Source organism: Pieris brassicae, chromosome 9 (genome assembly GCF_905147105.1).
Source record: "Pieris brassicae chromosome 9, ilPieBrab1.1, whole genome shotgun sequence".
NCBI classification, from domain to species: Eukaryota; Metazoa; Arthropoda; class Insecta; order Lepidoptera; family Pieridae; genus Pieris; species Pieris brassicae.
Window position 1 is genome coordinate 6,203,597 of NC_059673.1, and position 14,607 is coordinate 6,218,203.

The window sequence follows — 14,607 nt, forward strand, 5'->3', positions numbered from 1 at the left end:
AATTGCTCATCGGTCGAATCAATTATTCAAAATAAATTATTTATATTCAACTTGCAATTGTAATATTAAACACCTGATTATTATTATTGTATTATTTAAACATTACATTCAAATTATATTATCCTTATTTTACATACATAATAACAATAATATAAAATTGTTTAATTTCTAAATTGACGAAAGTAAATATGGAAACTTCAAGCTCCTATTACAAACATAATATAAAACATCTAATGTCAACAACTGCAAACAGTCTATTCCATTCAAGTTACAAATTCACAGATATTATTGTTAATAAACATTTAAAAAAAAGCTACATACATTTCTGCTAATGAATACCTTAGTGGGATAGGCATTTAATATGGACGAAATAAAATTGCAACCTCAGAGGATAGTATTCAAGTATCTTTTCAATCATTTCTAGGAATTTCGTCAATAAAAAACTATATATATTAAGAAAACACTATATTGCTATATGCAGTTTATTAAATGAATCCAACTCAATACAATTTTCTTAGAGGCATTTTGCACAGAAGGCTTTTTGGCTACAAAAACATATTATCATTAAATCCAGGTGGTGGAAGGTGGTCAGCATCTGGAGGTGGGGGTCTTCGACCTGGTCGTGGTCCTACTCCAGGAGGTCCAAATGGATCGAAACGTGCGCCAGGTGGAACTGCACCCCTGCAGATGAAAAAAATAAAAGTTTTTTATCATTTGTTGCCACAAGCCTCTGAGTTGTCGCCATTATCAGCTCATATAAGTAAAAATTAATGAATGATTAGTCAAAAGGTGTTTTATGCTACTAACAGCCAACTGGTAATTGCAGTAATCAAACTAATATTTATTTGTAGTTGGATTTTAGAAGCTCCAGTTTCATCTGATTTGAGATGACATTTGCAACTGATTTCTACGAAATCAAGTCAATATGTAAGTTAAAGTAATCACAAAATTAAGGTAGTAACTCTTAAGTTAATATGAGATTTAAATGTATCTACCAACAATACAAACAATTGAAATGACTATATATAATATGAGGTAATGTGATTCAGACAAAAAAATGGACCTAACTTAATATTTTTAATTCAACATCCATCAATTCAAAAATTAAAATCTCACTCAGCAACTGAATTATAAATGAAAGTTTTGTTTTGTAACATATATTCTAAACTATACAACCTATACTATGTATTTGTAATAATTCTTAAGCTTGTGTTTTCTCATAAAAAAATTTGAGTGGATTAGAAAGAGGTTATTTTTATTTATTTTTACCCAATCTTGTTCCCTGGCCTCTGATATCAACAAAGTATATTTAATGTATAAAAGGAATTTCTATTTGTAATAAATTCACTTATCTGCATTATTATTACATGCACTAAAACACAGGTTGCTGGTATATATGAGCATAGTAATCATAATCAGTGAGGTTATATACTAAACTATATTGGCAAAACTAAACATCCACTAAACCACTGAATTAATTTCATGAGTTTTGGTGTTGTGATTAGAGGAAGTCCCTATTTTGTTTTCGAAAACTCATGTTATATGTATATGTTAAATTTATATCTTCATAAATTTCATAAAGAGCGAGAGAATACTTGAATACTTTTTTAATTTGCTCCTAACTGTACAAAAAAATGAGGAATATTTTGAATACCTGGGTAAGCCACCAGGGATTCCTAGACCTGGATTCTCAATATCCCTGCGAGGACCAAACGGATTAAAGATCATGCCTCCCCCAGCTGGTGCAAAGGGATCTAAATCTGATCTGCCTATGTTTGGTAAATTGGCAGGAGGTAATTCCCTGAAATAACAATGGAATATAATATATTAAAAACATTTATATTATAATATATACACAAAGCTTATTAAGCTAGTAATTTTTCCTACATAACAGCATTTTTTTTAAGTTATTCATTTAAGTAAATGGTAAAAATAGATTTTTAAATCAGATTTCAAAATTAAGTATGTTACTGATTTCGTAGGAAATTTAAAACTTTTGTGTAACTAAATTTGCAGATCTTATTATATTTCGATGACATATATTACTTAACATAAACTCTTTATTGCATTAAAAACATACTTTTGTTAGTAAAATAAAGAAACAAATATTTCGTTTAAATAGAATAGATCTTTATTTAGATAACATTTAATATTTTTTAATATCTTTTACTTTAGTACTGTTTCACTTTTTAGTAAATGACATATTATATTGAAATTTTTAAATACAAACCATAAATCACGAGTGTCGGGTGTCACACCAGGCATAGGTCTCGGAGGTACTCTAAGAGGATCATCACTTGGCCTTCTGTGGTTTGAATTATCTGAATATGATAATAAATTTAAGTTTTAATATTTATTTTACTAAAACAGGTATATATATATAACATATCAACCAGACCAAGTAATTATTATTAATAACTAACTTAAATTTAGTAACTTATGACACATAAATGTGTCTGCCTTATGCTTTTACACATAGCCTAATTTTTAGCTGGGTATGTATGACCAAGTATCATTCATTTCTTTCATCTTACCTCCAGTTGTTTGAGTATGGGCTGTAGTTGTGGGTCTGTCAGTAAGTGTATCTAACAAATCCCTCTTTACATTATACATTAAGTCTTTGTGAGTTGGCAGCATTTTTTCTATAGCACCACTCATTTCTTTCACAGTATCCTCTATCTTAACTGCAATATTGGAAACAGCTAGATCCTCAGACCTCTGGAATTAGTTAAATCATAACTTACTTTAAGAAGACTAGATTTATATTGGTAACTATTGCATTGAGACAAGTGAGGAAAGCGAGAAGTCATATCTTGATTATAAGAGCCACAATTTTTTATAATAAACTTTTAACTTAACCTGGAATATATCCAGGCTATAAAGATTTAAAAAAGGTGTCATGACTCATGACAAATCATACCATCATAGGTGAATATCAAAAAAATACTTACGCTGAGCTTTATTAAATTTTTAGAACACAATTAATTGTTTAGTTTGTAGGGTAAACTATAACTGTTAATTTTGCTCATAAATGTATAATTACCATTAAATTAACGATAAGATTGCCATCTGTGTTTAATCCATGTAAGATATATAATTTATTATCATAAATGTAGCGTAATTTAAAGTTTTCACTATCATTCCATCCAGTAGGGAGTACTTCACTCTTTATTTCATCTCCAGAGAGTGTCCGCTGTAATATAAAGGACTGGTCGAATAATGGAATTAATTTGAATCCTAACCAGAATTATGATAAAATCTTAATCAATATACCTTAAGAATATTTTTTTATATTTCAATTTTATAATGAACTCTAAGATTAAGATGTTTATTAGTACTTTTACAAACAACACTTAACAGTAGTGCTATTACTCCAATCAAGATGAAACTTTATGGTCAGAAAGTTACCAAAAATCATACAGTAATTCTTACCTCATCACCAACACCAATATTTCGGAAACCTCTCTTGGTCAAGTTCCAATGAATAAAGGCAACTATAATATCTGCTTTATTTTTAATATCCTTTTCAACAGTTCTGAAAGTTAAATCCCAACCGAACAACGGATCAGACGCCATAATGACACAATTTATTTTAAATGAAATTATCGGTCATTAACGTTTTGCAATATCCTTTTCAATTATAATTATGGGTTCGATAAGAACAAACAACTGATTTGAAAGTTAATAAAATTTTATAATTATTTATGAGGAGTCACGGTGTCGGATGTTTTGTTTACAGCAAAAAGAAGATATTCACATCAGTAGATATCAGATAAGTCATTGTCTAATCGTCAAATGCCAATCCAAAATGTCATGCTAACAGCATTGTTGTTCTTGTTTGACAAATCTGTCAAAGGAGGCTTTTGAGTAAACCATTATTTTTTGCTACACATCGTTAATTCAATCATGCGCTTGTTTATTTGTGGCAATCTATATACTCAAGGGTCATAACTTACAGTGTCAGTGTAATGGAAAGTTCAAAATAAACCTACTTTTTCAAATAATTGTTTTAACAATATAACATTTTTTTAACTTTGTGACAATTTATGATGCTTGCCAGTTTACTTATCATCCATCTGCCATCTTCTTTATCTAATATCTGTATCTGAAAAACTACCTCGGTTAAATTTATACAAAATAATGAGAATATTCACTTTCATATAAATATAAAATATATCAAAAGGAAATAAAAGTGTAATCATTCGTCTTTAACACATAGCACAAAGTTATTTGTGTGGTCATTAACTAGTATCTAGCAAGACTAAAATTAAATGTCAATTGTCAAGGTTCTATTTCAGTTTTAAAACAACATGGCGGGCAGTGTCAATTCGATATCGTCGCGAATCTAACGTGAAATAATGAATTTTGTTGTTCTGGAATATGGGTGAATAAGTGCAATATTTTATAATAGATTCATGTGAAAAGTGTTGTGTTTTGTATTTTCTGTGCAAAAAGAGTGTCAAAATGGCCTCGGATAAGATTAAAGTTGCTGTGCGAGTTCGTCCTTTTAACAGGCGAGGTAAGCTGGTTTCGTACAGTATCTACACAATAAATAAAAAATACACGAAGTTACAGGTGACTACGTAAGCCTTCTTTATCTGCGTATCAATTCGTGGTTTCGACAATTTTGATTAGTTTGCTCATTTCTTTGTGCACAGCATTGTTTTTATTTCAACTGGCCTTAATACGATGCTTACAAATAAATAAAGTAAAGTAATAGTATTATATAAAGTCTGCATTTTTATTTTCAATATACCTATATCTATAGACCTAGAGTATAGATTTACTTAAAATTTATAAAGATAAGATATGTTATTTGTGGCAATCTGAATATATATATATATTGTGTACTGTTTAATCAAAATGGATTTTAGTTCTTTCTTAAATTACATATGAATAATAATTATTGAAACTTATTTTTGTACATTTTACAATTATGGGCAAACAAAGGTCAATATAGGACGGGTTGCCTTATCATATATTACTTGTTTAAGGAGTTCTGTTTAGTGTATTTGATGTGAATTTTTATTTTTAAATATGAAACCTAATGAAAACTTAAAGTTTTCATATTTTGTGTAAAATGTAATATTTATTTATGTATTCTTGAGTTCTCAGTGCTAATTTTTAGTTAAAAACAAAACCTTAAAACTATATAATTAACTTCAGTGTTCTCTCCTGTCTGTCTAAAATATGTCTGGCGGTCTGAAAAAGGGCTGGAATTCTTTTGTTTACAACTTTAAATGTAACTAAAAGAATATGGGAATCCCTTAAATTACTTTAATTACATAATAAATGTTGGTTAAAAAGAATGAAGTAGGATTAAAGTGTTGAAGATATTTTTAACAAATGCTTTCATGTTGAATTTTTATTCTCATGTATAGTAATTAATGTTTTCTTTTGATTATTTTTTTCTATACTTAAACTATTTATTTCTATGAAATAAGAAATAAACTTAGCTATATTTTTTTGAAGTATATTTAGAAATTACTTTAAGTTATTAGTAAGTTATTAAATATTTAAGATTGGCAACTACACTTGCATGCCATAATAGCATTTATTATTTAGCAATTACTAACTAGTAAGTATTTTGTATGTTAAGTTATGAGTTTGTAAATTTTATAAAAGAATTACTTTTCCTATGTTATTCTTTCCCTTTCATATAAAAATGTAGCCTGTTTTAAAGTTTTTCCCCTTAACCTCTTATCTGGATGCTATCACATATGATTAATGAGGCATTTGTTGTTTTATAATAAATATATTGAACACAGTATTTAAATTTATTTTTAGGTATTATAACTACAATTTGGTTAATATAATTCCGACCAATTTGACGCCGTTATGTATATCTACGCCTAGTTGTGCACAATACTAGTGAAACCGGATTTGAAAGAGAATCAGCTAACTTCCAGTTCGACCTCGCGTTGAGTCATCGTTGCATTATCGCTATACACGTATTGCGAGATTCATAATTACCTATTTCGATATGTTGATAACGATTGGACATAATAATTGATCACAATTGTTTCTATATGCAAAATGGCAGTCGTATTTGCTACGAGTTATAGAAGTTACCTGTGTACTCCCGAAATAATATCCAGAGTGACTTAAGTTTCTATGTGTACGAAATGGCGCCGGCAAAAACTAATGGCTATAATGTATATAATTTAGAAAAGTTTATATGTAAATATTTCGTTCACGCGTTCATAGCTACGTCACGAAAAATAAATTTACTTGTTTGCTAGTTTTTATCAACAAATGATAGTTGTGAATATTTTACATGATCATTACAGAGGAATAAGAAAAAGTTTTTAATTTTAGTTATTAGTAAATTGTTAATCTGCCAATTATTATATAGTCGAAGATTTATATTCGTCGCAATAAAATGACATCACTATTACTACGATACTCATATTTATCTTAGAAGTTATAACAGCTCTAGGCTTCAATTGTCAACGTATGACAACATAAAAATTCCATTATTGTACATACAAAGATTTCAAGGTAAAATCGATTTATTAGATACGCCAATTTTAAAGTTTAATGTCGCGATAATATTACTTACTGTTTAATGTAATTGTGTGTTATAACGTGATTAATGAACAACTATTAATAGTTGTTATATTATAGCTATTTTGAAATCTAACTCACGTCATATAAATAATACATTCTACGGTATATGTTACAATCTATGTACATATTCTTAAATACATGACAGTGAACAGAAAATTTACAAAAAATATACTATTAGTAATGTAAGTTAATTAATCTACGAATTATTATCACTTTGAAAGTGGACTTTAAATTATTTTTTATTTATTTCTTTATATCATATATTTCTAGTCTTCTATAATAATATATAACATGCTTAATATTTTCTATCTACTATAGAAGCCTGTGACAACAGAACTTCTATAATCTAAATTACAGGCAGTAACCTCTGACAAAAATAACTAATAATTGTTTATGAAAAGGTCCAAAATTGTCAAGAGGCAAACTCAAACATTATTATTATCACTAAAACTGATTTATGAGTTATGACAATATCAGGTATGTATGCTGCAGTTTCATTATACCAAGTATTGTTTATGATATAAAAAAGGTAATGGTAAAAGTTGAGTAGATCTTTACTGTTTCTATTAACACGAAATTACAAACAAAACAACCTTGCGTACATGTGTTTCCGTTAGCGGAAGCTGCGTTTTATCATGTGTAATCCTCACGCGTTGATGTTTGTATAGTTTTTACAAACATGCCTATACATTAGTTTAACATGATTTTATTTTGACGGTGAATAACATAGAATATTCTATATAGTATATATATTTGTTATGTTATCATATCGTGTCTTGTATATGTTTTATTATATTTAAAAATAATCTTTACCTAATTTAAACACGAATTTATTATAGTATTTTCTCTCTTGTTATTCACGATTGCTGAAAAACACTCGAAATCTCAAGTTTCAATAAAATTTTTCAATTAATGTTTGTTCGCATAAATGAAATATTTATAAAAATTAAAAATTTAGCAAATAATCATACAGACTCGGATAATTTTATTAAGCGTAAGTTAAACATAATGTCCAATATTTTTATTTATATAAGTGTCTTTGACCTGTTAGTTATCGAAACCTGCAATATCAGCTACTGTCAATAGCAGTGCTTATATTTGATAACGCAATGTCAACTCAAATAGTAGATACAAAGCGTTTGAATCTAGAAACAAGCCCTTATAGGGTATATCTAAAGCACCATTTTTTAAGTTTGTGCCATTTTCCAGAACTGGAGCTCGGTACGGTATGCGTGGTGGATATGGATTCGCAGCAGACCATTCTGCAATTACCGCAGTCGACTCACGACAAAGAAAGGTATGAATTTTTGAATGAATTACGAAAATATGATTAAACGTAAAACATGTACTATTGTTTTTAGTGTTTAAACATTATGAGTTAACCGGTTTGTTGCCCCTCACACGAGGGCTACGACCTCGGATTCGATTGCCGATCTTGAGTGAAATAAAAGGCGAAATTGACTTCCATTGACATATTCGACCATTTGACACATGCTATCTGTTGGGTAGAATTTATTGTTGATGTTCTCAAATTTTGCCTAATTCCCTGCGTATTAGCGACTTGCAACACAATAAATTACAGTGTTAAACTTTAAATTAATAACAATGTATCCGTTGTGTTCAAACTTTTTAGTTCTCTAATGAATATTAACAAAGGTGACCTCATGTACAATCCTTGCCCCAGATTAAGAACACAAGATAAAGAGCAACGCACAGAAGGAACTGCCTTTATTAGCATGACGGGGTAATTAACGTCTTCCGCATATGTGTGGCTTCATTCTTTACCTTCGTCCTTGTAGTTAGGAACTTTTAAAACCGTTGACCTACATGAGCAATATGCGGAAAGCACCCTAACGTTAAGTAATTGCACCTAGCGGTTCTTAATGTGATGAGACGGAATGGATGGCAATTTTAATTCATACACAAATGTGAAATAGTTTGTAATAATGTATTTTGAGTTCTTGAATGTGCGATTGGTCACATGTGACGTCTAACTCATTTTTTTAGACTTTTTGTAAAGACGTGTAATTTTGGTTACAAAGGTATGTTTTCTAAAGTCTGTGCGTATACGCTGTGACATTAAAAAGTTGGAAGTTTAAAGATGAAGAATGTTTTGTTGCCATTTATTAAAGACATATATTCTTTTGTAACTAACTGTTAGTGACACTTCTGTTCAATTTTAGTTAAATTTGTCAAAAAATAAAAATGAATGATGAAAATTGTCTGAATTTTTCTGCGTTAGCATTGTTTATAAACATATTTTATAGTGTTTAAGTGGAGTAAATAAGACGCTCTGATTGTTTCACCTTGTGTTTTCGCAATGGTTAGTTCACTACTTAAACAGAGATGCGCTTAAAGCGAACTAAGTTGCATAGTTAAGTGATATAACATACTAACATATCTCATGTTCATACAATAGATATGTCCAATCCATACTTGACGTCTGTGACACCAGATGTTACATATATGCGAGTTAATTAGGTATTTTTATGACTACTGAGAGCAACTAATCTCACGGGTACCAGAAAAGTGCATCAATTTCTGTTTTTTCCAGAATCAATAATTCAATTCAAAAATCAATAATTCTTTGATTTTTGGTTATGGAACTGTAATAACATTTGTGGTTTGTCAGTTAAATATGGCTTGTTAGAAATTACATCAGAAACAACTGCTTTTAGTCTCGTTTCGTAATAAGTTTTGTAATACTGGTTATTTTGTACCAAATTGCAATGGTAAATTTATCGCTTTCTCTTATATCTTTGTTGGATAAATAAAAACCAAATTATATTTGCTATAATTGTTTGTAGATCAAATTGTATAAAAAACGTCAACATTTACCAATATTAAGGTACTAAACATATATTATATTGTGATGTTAAAAATATAAATTATAAAGTATTAAAAAAATATGTGAATGTGTACTAAATAAGACTAAATTTATAGTCACCAAAACATCAGTGTAATTGAAATTGCAAGATAAATTCATATAAACTCAAAAAAATTGTAACAGTTGTTTACGTTGTAGTTATGATCATTACTTTTATCCTATCTATATTCTTTAACTTTTCTCTTCCTTAGCGGCAGTGTCCCCTATCTATTATGGAATTTCAATTAGGGCCAGGAAAATTTAATTTGAGCCAGCGTTGGCCACAAGAATACGTTCTTTGACGTTTTATCTTCATTTATATCAATAACGCCTTTATAATATTTAAATTTTTGCCATGTACATGTCTCTTAAAATAATTGTTATATTTACGAAACGATGCAAAATATATAATAACATAATTTTATTATCGACACAGAAGTCAAATTTGGTTAAGCTAGCAAAGAAGACCTTGATTTTATTACATTTTTAAATGTCATTGTTATTCTATAGAACTATGTGTTTCTCCTAAACGAGTTTTCGCCTGTTACGAAATGACTGCTACACGAATCTATATTTAAAATATTTTGGTCGAAATCGAATATTAGGAAGAACAATTGTATAAATTGTTATTTCTACATATAATTGATATACTTTCTAGTATAGCGTTCATTCAGTCAGCCCAGTATATAAAAAAAAATATACACTTATCCTACCGTATTATACGGCTTGAAAATTAACGACAGTCCAAAAAGCGTTACAAAAATAACTGACTTGGTTTACACACTCATAAAACTTAAAGTGGAAATTGGCTGGTCATACAGCCCGTGTTTGTGATGGCAGATGGGATGAAAAGTCCTGTGGGCAGAAAAAAAGACACCCACCAGATATTTGGTAAAATGAAAAGACTTACCGCGGAAAGATTGAAAAAATAGCGAAGGGGAGAGTGGAATGATTTGGAGGTCGTGTACCAGTATTAAATAAGAAGATAAAATTAATGTAATATATTTCATTTATTTTAGTCTACCATGACGAAGTTGTGGAGCTGATTTGTTCTAATAGCTAGGTAGGAGCCATCGCCTGTCGCCTGTCACGCGAACGTCTTGGCGTCCTATTGATTGACCTGAATGCTTTACTCAGAACGTGTTTCATTTCCATTGATTGCCCTCAATTAGGACATTCTTTATAACCTCGCGTTGATATCGCATTTTATAAAGGATTCTAATTAAATTCACAGTTGACTAGCGAATTGAATTTATACATAACGAATGAATGAAATCTGTTATTGGAGCTATTTATTTGATTTTAGAACGCTAAATATTTAAGAGATTTGTAGCTAGGTCTTAACAGCATCAAATATATCTAGATCAGAGGATACGTCACAGTGTTTTCATGTTTCCATATGTAACTCTTTAATAGTTCCAAAATTTAATATGTTTTCAAAAAAACACATTGATCAGCTAAAATTAAACTGAAAAAGAAACACTGCCGACGTTGAGCCGGGTTCTAAATTTGCGAACGTTGAATCTGACAATGGGAAGTTTGTTTTTAATTAAATTTTTATGTATACAAGGCATTTTATACAGTAAGAATTAGAACGTATTTAAGTACGTAACAATAGATTACAGTTATCCATTGACAATACACATAATAGTATACATCTGCTCAGTTCTTATGAATGAATGATCAAAGACGTCGGCTGCGGTTCGGTGTGCGGTATCTAACGGTCCACTGCAAGCGTGGGATGTAGATCAGTTGTACTAAAGTCACGTCATTTTAGTTTTATTCGTTAAGATTTTTTCCCATGATAAATTAGAGGTCGCCTTAACGCACAACGAACTAAATGAGGGTCTAAGTACGGAAATTGAGCCATATTACACATGCTAGAGGTTTCCTTTTTGCCAAATAAATGCGTATTGTAGCGATCCAGTTTTCTACTCTGATTGTTAATGGCATTCAAAAATATTGTAAATTCTATATGTAAAGACTATATAATGTCCATTGATTATAAAACTCTATGCAATCATTGGAATGGGCTTCCAAAAGAGTGTAATTTGTTTGTTTATTTGTGCTCTTTAAGAAACGACTGGATTTTTGGATAATTTCTCCAATTCATCAGCACGTGCGCTTCAATGTATTTAGTTGCTATTGTGTTTATTTATATAATAATGAGAATTAATAATGTTCAACTTACATGTTACTTCAGATCCCTCTGAAGCAATCGATGCTGAAGGGAGATTTAGTAATATATTGATTAAAATAATAGCATTATTCAAAAGTAAAATACTATGCTGTATTATCTAGATAAGCAAGTGGGGTTGGACTAATTCATAACGAGATAAAAATATCAAGTGTCGCTTTTCAGTTGGGACCAACCGATGCGTTAAATTTTGCGTATTTCTACGAAAATGTTACAGCTGTCAGAGAATAGATAAGGGTCGGTTTCTTAATGAAAATAAGTTGCCAAGATAAAAAGTAATTACATCACGTCACGAAATAACCTTTTGATTTACAACGCTACTTTTATAGACAATCAAATAGTTTTATTTGTTTGACTCGATTTTTATCGTTTTGTTAGTTATGTCTATCAGTTCAACGCAGTTGGTACTCTGTTTAATTGCTCTCACTTAATGCCCGAGGGCCTTATTGTGTTTGATTGAATCTAGATTTCATTTGACATAAGTCGTTCAACAGCATGGGAATATCCAGAGATTGATTCATTAATTTGTAGACAAGTGATCTTTTCGGCCTTGTGTGCGTGTCTCATATCATCCATTTTTAGGGTTAACCTGCTGATATCCTCTTTATACGTGGGTAACACTGAAAACGTTTTTAATTTCAATTTTAGAACTCTTTGGTTACCTGATGTAGTATATTGCATTCCTTTGTCATTTGTTTTTTTGAATTGGCGGCAAATCTAAAACTTTCTTATACGTGAAAATGAACCTAACGCGAGAAAATTTTCGGTCAATGATATATATTATGACTTTCGTTGTGGGCTTACTCAACAACAAAGTTATGATAGGCTGCGATTAGCATTTCCTAATGAAGCCCCATCTCGTGCCACTATTTACAAATGGTTTAACGAGTTTAACCGTGGACGTAGCAATGTCAATGATGGTCCGCGTGAGGGACGTCCTTTGACAGCGACTACTGAAGATAACAACAGTGCTGTGCGACGCATGATAGAGGAAGATAAGAGAGTGAACTATCAGCAGATACGGGCAAGCCTAGGCATTGGTATGAGTCAAGTTCAAAAAATATCACACGAACATTTAGGCGTTAGGAAGCTTTGTACCAGATGGATTCGCCATACTTTAACCGACGACCAGAAACACCTTCGCATGGACTGGTGAATATTTGACTATGGCAGGTGTCGTAATAATGAGTCATCCGCCGTACAGTCCTGGCCTGGCCTTGTGACTTTCATTTATTCCCAAGAACTAAAGATAAAATTCGAGGTATTCGCTTTACGAGCCCTGAAAATGCGGTGAAAGCGTACGAAAATGCCATAGAAGATACCAGAATGGGCCCACTGCTTTTCTCAGTGGTTCCATCGAATGCGACGATGTGTACCGAGGAACAGTGATCACTTCGAAAAACAATAAAAGTATTGGCAACTTTCTACATTAAGCCGTTTTTCATTTTTTTTAAATTTTCAATGTTATCTACGTATTGCGGACAAGTGAGGTAAATCAGTAAATTTGATTGGTTCTCAACCGATTTGATCAGTGTTGATAGTCACTTAAACCACTTGACAAACACACAAGACTTTTATTAAACTCCTTGACATACTTTTTAATAATTAACTTATTTTAATCCTACTTATACTTTAAAGTAGGCAATTAATTTAAAGACACATACATTAAAGACTACATTGTATGTATAAGCGAAGATGGTAACTGTATTTATCTTGCTCTTTCTAACTATCTTGCTCTTTTATTTACAATTTATAGTCTATGTGCACAGAGGATAAAGAGTCTTAATTCGATAGTCCACAAAAGATGGTAGATTGTTCCTGGGTGAATTGGTAATTATTCCAATTTCAAAAATATTAATACCCTTAGAATAAATAAATATACCTTTTTACATTTGTAAAACTAACTTAATTTATTTAAAATATGTTAGTTTCTTGACTATTGGTAGAAGCTTATTATAAGGTCTCTGTGTAAAGTTTGCTTTGCTGTGTTGACGGTTGCATTAATCGTACTTACGTGTTTAGTTTGGAATCTTTCAAATATATATAAATTAAATATCAAGTAATGTTTGATATTCTGAATGTTTTGTCCTTATCGTTCCTATTGTAAACAAAGACAAGACATTAACCAATTAAGGCAAAGTTTGTTGTAAATAGGGACACATGTCCTCGTCTGTTTTAATAAATTTTCATTTTACATTAGAACATGTATTGTTTGTCTGAGAATCACTTTGGTACTACGTTAATGAGATAAGTGTGAGTTACGGAGATCGTTGACGGATATTTGAGGAGAATAAATAAAGTGTAATTGGAATGATAGATCGGCCAATTTGCTAATGGATTCCAACTGGTTACTCACGGTACCTTGTTAGAGAAAACGTTTTTCATAAACCTCAATTAGTTCATTTCAGGTTCTTTTCTAGTGCAGTGAGACGAAGAATTCAATACATACTTATGTAGGTCTATTCATATGTATGTATGTAGGTCTAAATCCAGACGTCATTGGCTATTTGACAGTATAGAGTGTTATTGAGTGTAATCTGTATAAAACATGGCGTTATGAAAGTAAAGTAACTTGTAAATAATGGTTAATGTATCATACACTCTTACCTATATTAGGATTAGACGAGAGTTTAATTTCGTCGGAGACTATTTTACATTAAAATGTAATATATATATATAATTCTACTGTACGTGTGTATTACACTGAAACGGTTAGACCGATCTAAATGAAATTTTTGTATGCTCGTTTGGGTGGCGCTCGGTTTAGATTCACAAATCGGCCCGGCAGATGGCACTGCAGTCGGTATCTAGGTGATTTATCTATACAGCAAATAAACATCTGGTATTTATATATAAATCATACTGTATGAGTACTTAAAGTCCTAAACGGCTTTTGATAAAAAAAATTGTCTTCAAGTGCTGTCGAAAATGATAACATTGTTAGATTTTTTTGTGTGTAAGGCGTTTGTACAGG

General features: G+C 30.6%; 2 protein-coding genes across 12 annotated transcripts in view; one reads left to right on the top strand and one right to left on the bottom strand.

Moving 5' to 3' along the window:
• Positions 1–468: 468 nt before the first annotated feature.
• On the bottom strand, positions 469–3,992 carry LOC123714652 (proteasome inhibitor PI31 subunit). The gene is made up of 6 exons (XM_045669010.1): positions 3,433–3,992; positions 3,044–3,193; positions 2,535–2,718; positions 2,231–2,321; positions 1,655–1,801; positions 469–681 (listed from the first exon to the last, which is right to left on the bottom strand). Exons 1-6 carry the CDS (start codon positions 3,574–3,576, stop codon positions 546–548), a joined length of 852 nt encoding a protein of 283 aa, XP_045524966.1. The 5' UTR covers positions 3,577–3,992; the 3' UTR covers positions 469–545.
• A 344-nt stretch (positions 3,993–4,336) lies between these two features.
• The window catches only part of LOC123714718 (kinesin-like protein KIF13B), a 113,593-nt gene continuing 103,322 nt past the window's right edge, over positions 4,337–14,607 (top strand). For all 11 annotated transcript variants that reach the window (XM_045669125.1, XM_045669129.1, XM_045669130.1 and 8 more), the window contains exons 1-2: positions 4,337–4,519; positions 7,780–7,867. In XM_045669125.1, the coding sequence (XP_045525081.1) occupies positions 4,465–4,519; positions 7,780–7,867 (143 nt within the window). In that variant the 5' untranslated portion in view covers positions 4,337–4,464. The remainder of the gene's footprint in view (positions 4,520–7,779; positions 7,868–14,607) is intronic.

Bases quoted from the DNA above. Each gene is read 5' to 3' on its own strand.
- LOC123714652 (XM_045669010.1), bottom strand. From the start codon at position 3,576: ATGGCGTCTGATCCGTTGTTCGGTTGGGATTTAACTTTCAGAACTGTT. The intron at 2,719-3,043 runs GTAATTATACAT...AACTAATTCCAG, and splicing joins ATCTTATCGTTAATTTAATG to AGGTCTGAGGATCTAGCTGT. The intron at 1,802-2,230 runs GTTTGTATTTAA...TTGTTATTTCAG, and splicing joins CCCGACACTCGTGATTTATG to GGAATTACCTCCTGCCAATT.